Source organism: Ursus maritimus, assembly GCF_017311325.1.
Source record: "Ursus maritimus isolate PB19 chromosome X unlocalized genomic scaffold, ASM1731132v1 scaffold_X1, whole genome shotgun sequence".
NCBI lineage: Eukaryota > Metazoa > Chordata > Mammalia > Carnivora > Ursidae > Ursus > Ursus maritimus.
In genome coordinates, this window is record NW_024423319.1 from 83417755 (window position 1) to 83426352 (window position 8598).

Consider the following 8598-nt stretch of genomic DNA (forward strand, 5'->3'; position numbering starts at 1 on the left):
CTTGTACTTGGGATTCCAAAGAGAAGCAAAAGTGGGCAAACCTCAATGTGTAAGCACTTCTCAAACATCTGCTTGTGTCCTATTTGCTAATGTCCCATTGGCCAAAGAAATGGCCAAGCCCTGTTTTAAGGTTTGGAAAAGTGGACTCTATCTCTTGACGGGTGAAGTGGACGAGTCACATTGAAAGGGGGGCATATATTCTGATGTTAATGGCCAAAGGAAACCATCAAGACTTCTGGCTTCTGCCTAGGATGCAGACATCTGGAAAGAGCATAGCTTCCATTCTTATAATAAGAAAAAATTTGGGTAATCTACAAAATCATAACTTTCCTTGAACTCATCAGAGAACTAAGATCGTAGAGCAACCAACTAGCTTGATGTATAAGACAAGTACCTCAAAGGAGACAGGAAGTGGTCACTGGGTCACCTGCGGCAAAGCAAGAATGAAGATGGGTCCACCATACCAGCAGTAAGATTTCAGCAAGAAGTTTTAATGAAGTTCTAAAGGCTGAGTGTGGGAGAGTATGAGAATATAGAACTCCTGAGAACTGGAGACCAAAGGGTAGTCGGCCTTCACTTGCAGGCTTGTTGCTATAGACCCCCCTGGATGCTCACAAGAAATAATGGGGGTAGGGAAGGAGACTGGAGAAAGCCTCTGTCAGTGGTGTAGGCCCGCAAGGGGACAGCTGCGGATACAGAAATGGCACAAAGCCCCAATGGGACCCTACTTCCTTACAGAACAAAAGCCTTAAACCACTGGGGGAAATGATGCAAACCCAGTCCCCCCCAGGACACAGGTGCAGATCCGCTGTGGCTAGAGAAAAAGGAAAAGGAAAAAAACCTTCCATTCATGAGAGAAGGGTGGGTAATCATCCTGAGCTGAGACCATCAAAGGCCATTTACCTGTGGGTAGGGGCATGATTACCAAAAAACCCTACCCTCAAGACCTAGGGCTACAAGGCCTGCCTAAAACTGAGGTTGGCCCAGGACAACTCCTGACCCCCTACTCATCAGGTCACCAAGACCCAAGTAATAACAGCAGTCTATTACTACGGGAGAGTCAAGGGCATGGAGAGAGAGCCTCCTCCCTGAGATGCAGGCACACAGGAAAGGCCTAAAGGCAGGGGTGGTACAAGAATATTGAGAAAAATTATCTGGAAAACCAGTGCCTACCCTAAGCCCAAGGTAATACTTGAGAAATTTGAAGTCCATGGTATAACGAAGGTACCACGGCAACAACAAAACCTGAACCCAGCCCAAATGCTGACTAGATGGACTCATCCCCTCCCCCCTTAATGATTTATCAGAAAAGCAGTCATAACTATTTCCAGGACTAAATATTAATTACCTCAGTTTCTACCCTCCTACATACAACATCTGACATTCAGCCAAAAATTATTAGATGCAAAAAGCAAGAATAAACAGTCCACTGTTAAAGAGACAGAGCGATAAAAAAAATCCAGACTCAGCTGACCCAGCTGTTAGTACTATCAAACAGGGAATTTAAATTAACAATGATTAAAATGTTAGCAAGGATGGTGGGAAATATGAACAACAGGTATGAACAGATGGGGAATTTCAGCAGAAAAATGAAACCTGTAAGAGTCAAATGGAAATACTAGAAATAAAGAAAACATAACTGAGATGAAGAATGCCTTTAATGGGTTCATCAGCAGACCTAACAGAAGTAGGGGTTAAACAGACCTAATGGGGTAGGGGTTAAAAATCCGTGAACCTGAAGATAGGGTAATAGAAATTATCCCAACTGAAACACAAAGCAAAATAAAGACTGAAAAGGGACACACATATAGGGAGGGTAGAGATTTGTAACATTTTTCTATCTAACACAATCTATCTTCTGGTCATTAATTATTCACATTACCACACCATGCAAAATATGTTCACCCTCATTCCACGACCTCCAACTGTCTCATCCCACATTAGGGCATCAGGCTCAAATCCAGGACCTCAAGTCTTCCGTATCAGGTTCAGATGTGGCTGAAACTCCTTGGGTGCAATATCTCAGTTTCTTGATCCAGAGACCTGTGAGCTAAATGACAAGTTATATGGCCATCACCGCCCTCCCCATACACACACACACTCCACACACACACAATGGTGAGATAGGGACTGGTGAACTGCAGTAGATACTCTCATTTAAAAGAAGGGAGGAACAAGAGGCACATCTTAGTCACTGTTCCATAACACAGTCCCACAGAGCAAATGTTGTCTCCCCGCTCCAGGGGATGATGTTTCTTGAGTGGGTCCCAGTTCTACCTGGGAATAGCTTCCCAGTCCATTTTAATATACTGTTCTTGGATCTTCCCTCTGAGACATCCTTCTTTTCCCATAAGAAATGGCAGCTGAGTAACTTTCTCTGCTTGTTTCACGTTCATAGAAGTTAGAGAAGGTAGTCCAAGGCTGCTTTTCATTTTGGACTGTTTCAATTCCTTTAAGTCCAACCTGGAGGTAGTAAAACTCTATTAAGAAACTTCATAGATGTTCCATGAATCTCGTTTGTATTCAGTCCATGCCCCGAATGCCACATTGACAATTCTTTTTAAAACAGGTCCCTCTCTACTTCAGCAATGTGTCAGGCTACTGGACGGACAGTGTCATGCAGTTTTTAGAAGCCATTTGGTTTAGCTGACAGAGTCTCCCAAACACCAACTTACATATTTCCCACATTTTAACACAGGGTCTTATAGCCGCATTCATGATTTGATCTCTACCCTGAGACCATTTTTTGCCTTGAGAATATTTTGATGGCTGGAGAGACTTGGAGATGTGAGAAACAGTTATTTTCCAACCCAGCAAGTCCTGGCTTTTTTTGTATTTCTTCTGGAGTCTGCTTATAAATGGAACAGTTATTTCTTTAGTTCCTCTCTCTTTTGGTACCTTACCATATGCAGCTAAAAAGAAGCAAACTGGTATTTCCAACATTCTCCGCAAGTTCGTTTGGTATGTTCTCTATCTTCTCACAGAGCATGGTGACTGTTTTGCTATTCTTTTCCTTAGTAAATAACATGAGCTACCATCTTTTCCAGCCTTTCTTAACAGTTTTCCTCATTGTTTCCAGTCTCCACCTGCCACCGAGGCCCAGAGCTAATGCCACATGTCTTATGTTTTGTATAATGCCCCCCCCTCCAGGATTTTACACTTTTAGGTATTACTTGGCATTTTCTGTGCAACAAACTACCCAAAACTTAGTAGCTTAAAACAAGAATCACGTTATGTATCTCGTAATCCTTCAGGTTGGCTGGGGTAACTAGTATGGCTCTTTCGGTGTGGGCCAGTTTGGCTGGGGCTGGAGGCTGAGGAAAGTCTCAGTCTCATGTCTAAGTTGGTCTAAGAGGCCTCATCTGTGGCAGAGTACTCTTGAATTTCTTCACATGAAGGTCTCAGAATTCCAGGGAGCAGCAAGAGAAGAGAAGGCTCAAGGCAAACTTTTCTCCAGCCTCTTGAATCTCTTTGCTAATGTACATTGGCCAAAGCAAATCACATGGCCAAGCTCAGAGTCAAGGAGTAGAGAGAGCTCTACCTCTTAATAAAAGAAAAAAAACAAGTAACATTGCAAAGGGTTATGCATAAAAGGACGGGAGAGGTCTGTGGCTATTTTGCATTGTACCACAATGAAAGATGATAAACAAATGATGTCGTGGAAACAAGTATGAATGATAGGATATTTATGTGTTCAAGTGAGATTATATCTGCAGCTGTGTGTCTCTATCAATCCATAATGACTTTAAAACTGTGGATTCACACGAGGATTCAATAGGAAAGATATGTGACAGACACAATTATATTAAATTCCAAAAAGAATTTCAAGTCAATGATTCGTCCTGTTGTGTAATGTGTTCTGCCACAAACACCCTACGGAACTGAGAGTAGGTCTACACATCGAATATGGTATTTTGTTGCTCTTCATTTTCTTGCCACTTTACATTGCTTAATATAACACAGTAAACATGACTGTCACATACTTTTGCTCACTCCATCTACAAAGAATTTGGTAACACTTTGCCTTATAATACTTTCTAGAGGAAGGCTCTTCCGAATGCATCAAACTGACAGCATTTTTCCCAGTACGAATTCTACGATATGCGAGGCCATGCAAATATGAAAAGTCCCTTTTATTCAATGCATTCTTAGGGGGTCTCTTTTGAATAATTTTTCTCATCTCAGGTGAGAGAGCCTGGTGAATGCTTTTTATTATGCAGTGTCTTCATATAGGATCTGTCTTGGGTGGATTTTCTAACACACACTTGGACCTAACTTCTGTGATAAGCCTTCCTCATTTGTAAGAAAAAGGTGACTCTCATGTATGAATATTGCGATGCATACTTAGGACCGATTTCTGAGTGAAGCCCTTTCCACAGTCACTGCATTTATAGGGTTTATCTCCAGTATGAATTGTCTGGTGTTTATTGAAATTTGACCTGTCAGTGAAGGCCTTCCCACATTCTGCACACATGTATGGCTTCTCTCCTGTGTGAATTCGCTGATGTACTTTGAGATGTGGTTTCTTGGAGAAGGATTTCTCACACTCAGGACATTTGTAAGGCTTCTCTGTAGTATGAATTCTCTGATGTGTCATTAACTCTGACTTCTGGATGAAGGCCCTCCCACAATCAGCACAAACATAGGGCTTCTCTCCGGTGTGAATTGTTTGGTGTTTATTGAAATTTGACCTGTCAGTGAAGGCCTTTCCACACTCAGCACATATATAAGACTTCTCTCCAGTATGAGATTTCTGGTGAGTGTTGAGATTTGACCTGTTGGTAAAGGCCTTCCCACATTCAGTGCATATATAGGGTTTCTCTCCTGTGTGAATTCGCTTATGCATCTGGAGTTGTGACTTAGAAGGGAAAGATTTCCCACAGTCACTGCATTCATAAGGCTTCTCTCCAGTATGGATTCTCTGATGGGCAATCAAGTGCGCCTTCTGGATGAAGGCCTGCCCACATTCAGTACATATGTACGATCTCTCTCCTGTGTGGATTCTCTGATGCATCCTGAGTGTTGATTTTTGGGTAAAGGCTTTCCCACACTCACCGCATTTGTGGTGTCTCTCTCCTGTATGAATTTTCTGATGTACATTGAGAGCTGAGTTCAGGGAGAAGCCTTTCCCACATTCACTGCATTCATAGAGTTTTTCTCCAGTGTGAGTTGTCTGGTGCCTAAGTAGAGAGGACACCTGAAAAAATGATTTTCCACATTCATTGCATTTATAGGGTTTTTCTCTAGTATGAGTTTTCTTATGCACGATTAATTCTGAATTCTGGATGAATGCCTTCCCACATTCGGTACATATATATAGCTTTTCATCTCTGTGAACTCTCAGATATATACTGAGTAGTGGTTTCTGTGTAAACACATCGACACATTTGCTAAGTTCATGAGGTTTTTCCATAGTGTGGATTCTCTGAGGTGCAAAGAGGTGTGACTTCTGGGTGAAGATCTTCCCGAGCTCAGAACACATATCTGCTTTCTCCCCAACAGGAAATTTCAGATTGTGACTGAGTGCTTGCTTGAGACTGACGACTTTTCCACACTGATTACTTTCACAGAACTGCACTCCTGTATGAGTATTTTCGTGGTTGGTATAAGAAGAGCTCTGCGTAAACACTTGACCATGTCCGATGTTCTTATCAAAGTTCTTTGTTGCACTGTTTTTACTAGGAATATGTATGTCTAAATGATGCCTAAAACTCTTTCCAAATGAGTCACATTTATGGGGTCTTTTCGGTGAAAGAATACGATTTGCGCTTGGATGAGCAAATTTTCCACTGTCTTTATATTCAAAATCCCATTCTGTATTCAGTATTTTCTTATTGATGAAAGCAGCATGACTCAGAGGTTTGCTCTGTTTTTCCTGATATCTTTTTATCTGTTCAGAATCTTGCCACAGTTCTTCTAAAATGGAATACAATGAATCATCCCTTGTGTCTTCACTATGAAACGAAGCTTTTCCAGAAATTCTTTTTTGTGAGGTCTTAATCCCAAACCTCCCATCTAAAAAGAGAAAGAAAAAGTAAAATTGACACAAAGAATAGATAACAGAGGATTAAAAGGTACACATAAGCTAATCCAAATTGAACACAGGGGGAAACCAGTAAACATGATGATGATGACCACGATGATGACAAGAGATACAGCATTTATTATGCACCAAGTTCCTGCATAACATTTACGATGTTCCAGGCATTACTCTAAGAAATGTGTGTATATATATTATAAATATATATATAATATATATATACACACATACACATTCTAAGGAATATATATATATACACACAATATATATGTGTGTATATATATTGTATATGTATACACACACACACACACACACACACACACACCCCTACTCACTTAATGCTTTCAAAAGCCCTTTGAGGTATTTTCTACTATTATCTACCTATTGTAGATAAGGAAAGAGAATCTCAGAATGGTTATTTATATAATTTGCCCTAAAACATAGTTAATTAAGTGTTGAAGGCTGGAGTTCAACATAAGCAGTCTAGCTCTAGTTTGGTAGGAGGCTTGGATATAAAGTAGGGTGGACTGAAGATTAAAAAGACAAAGGTTTTAAGGGAAATGATCTGTGGAGAGACTAGGTTTGGATGGCGTGATTCAAAGTCTGAGTTCACATTAGCTTTTGATTCTAAATCTTCACCTCACCACTCTTGCTCCTTTTTGCTTGTTAGCAACAACACTAAATCAATGTGATCAAAAAACCAATTTAGGGGCGCCTGGGTGGCACAGCGGTTAAGCATCTGCCTTCGGCTCAGGGCGTGATCCCGGCGTTATGGGATCGAGCCCCACATCAGGCTCCTCTGCTATGAGCCTGCTTCTTCCTCTCCCACTCCCCCTGCTTGTGTTCCCTCTCTCGCTGGCTGTCTCTATCTCTGTCAAATAAATAAATAAAATCTTTAAAAAAAAAAACAATTTAATGTGCTAATGGAGTAGACTCGAAAAGTTCTCATTACAAGGAAAACACACTTTGTCTTTTTTTTTTTTGCTATCTTTACGAGATGGATTTTAACTATGCTTATTGTGGTAATCAGTTCACAATGTATTACGTGAAGTCATTATGCAGGACTCCTTAAACCTATACAGTGATGCAGCATGTCAACTGCATCTCAATAAAACCAAGAAAACGGATTTACTCATGCCTATAGGAAAAATACTGTAGTCATAGCCATCCTGTCCTATACAAACAATAAACAGATTTCTATACTCCAACTCTCTATCTAGGTAAAATTGTTTTCTTGGACCTAAAAATACATATACATCTAACAAGAAGCATGAAATCGGAGAGAAGACAAGCTATTTGTGGTAGGTTGAAAGCCGTCCACTGGAATCTGTTTCACCATTCTTTTGCATTAACAGAACAGCAGCCAGGCATATGGCTGCCCAGTCATATAACATTTCTCAGCCTCCTTTGAAAATTGGTATGGCCATGTGACAATGTTCTCATCAACAGAATATGAGAGGAAATGATGGGTGTCACTTTCAAGCCAGAGCATTGAGACTGTAGGCGTGTTTTCTCTATACCCTCTTCTACCTTCTTGCTTACTAAAATCTGGACTTGGCAATAACACAGATACAAACATACAGATGCCACAAAAAAAAAAAAAAAAACTCAAGAGATGGTGGGGTTATGTAATGGAAGGAACCTGGATTCTGGAAGCAACATGAGCAATGAGGTTTTCCAAAGGCCTGTGGTAATAGAAACTTCATATGAGAGAGAAGTAAAATCTTTAGCATTTAAGTCACTATGTCTTATAATCTCTTTATTACTACAAATAAGCTTTAACATAATTAATATACTATTTTCAGAGTGGGAATCACAGATGTTTCCATTACCAGTATAATGCATGAGACAGATTCTCGATAATTTTAAAATGGAAAAATTGTACATTATTTCATCAGCAAGAGATTTTACTTCATTTTTTAAAGATTTTATTTACTTATTTATTTGACAGAGAGAGAGAGAGAGCGAGTGTACAAATGGGGGGAGCAGCAGGCAGAGGGAGAGGGTGAAGCAGTCTCCCTGCTGAGCTGGGAGTCCAAAGTGGGGCTCGATCCCAGAACTCTGGGATCATGACCTAAGCCAGACAGACACTTAACCCACTGTGCCACCCAGGCACCCCAGCAAGAGATTTTAGATAGTGAGAACACTCGGAGTCATCAAATCCCGTTCCCCTGTTGGCCACTTTGATACTGTATTCTGCATACATATCCCATCCAAAATCTCAGCCTCTTAACTCTTAAGTTGCATTTTTTTTAAAAGATTTTATTTATTTATTCAACAGAGATAGAGACAGCCAGCGAGAGAGGGAACACAAGCAGGGGGAGTGGGAGAGGAAGAAGCAGGCTCATAGCGGAGGAGCCTGATGTGGGGCTCGATCCCAGAACGCCGGGATCACGCCCTGAGCCGAAGGCAGATGCTTAACCGCTGTGCCACCCAGGCGCCCCCTTAAGTTGCATTTTTATTCTTACGTACTTGGCTTTAATTTATTCTGTAGCTATTAAGCACTGGATTCCCAGGCAGGGTTTCAGAAGTACTTCTGCTTTTCACTTTAACTTATA

At 40.9% G+C, this 8598-nt stretch overlaps 1 protein-coding gene across 9 annotated transcripts in view; it reads right to left on the reverse strand.

The window, feature by feature from the left end:
* Positions 1-1640: 1640 nt before the first annotated feature.
* The window catches only part of ZNF81 (zinc finger protein 81), a 352185-nt gene continuing 345227 nt past the window's right edge, over positions 1641-8598 (reverse strand). For all 9 annotated transcript variants that reach the window (XM_008692403.2, XM_040632368.1, XM_040632361.1 and 6 more), the window contains one exon: positions 1641-6015. In XM_008692403.2, coding sequence (XP_008690625.2) covers positions 4319-6015 — 1697 coding nt within the window. In that variant the 3' untranslated portion in view covers positions 1641-4318. The remainder of the gene's footprint in view (positions 6016-8598) is intronic.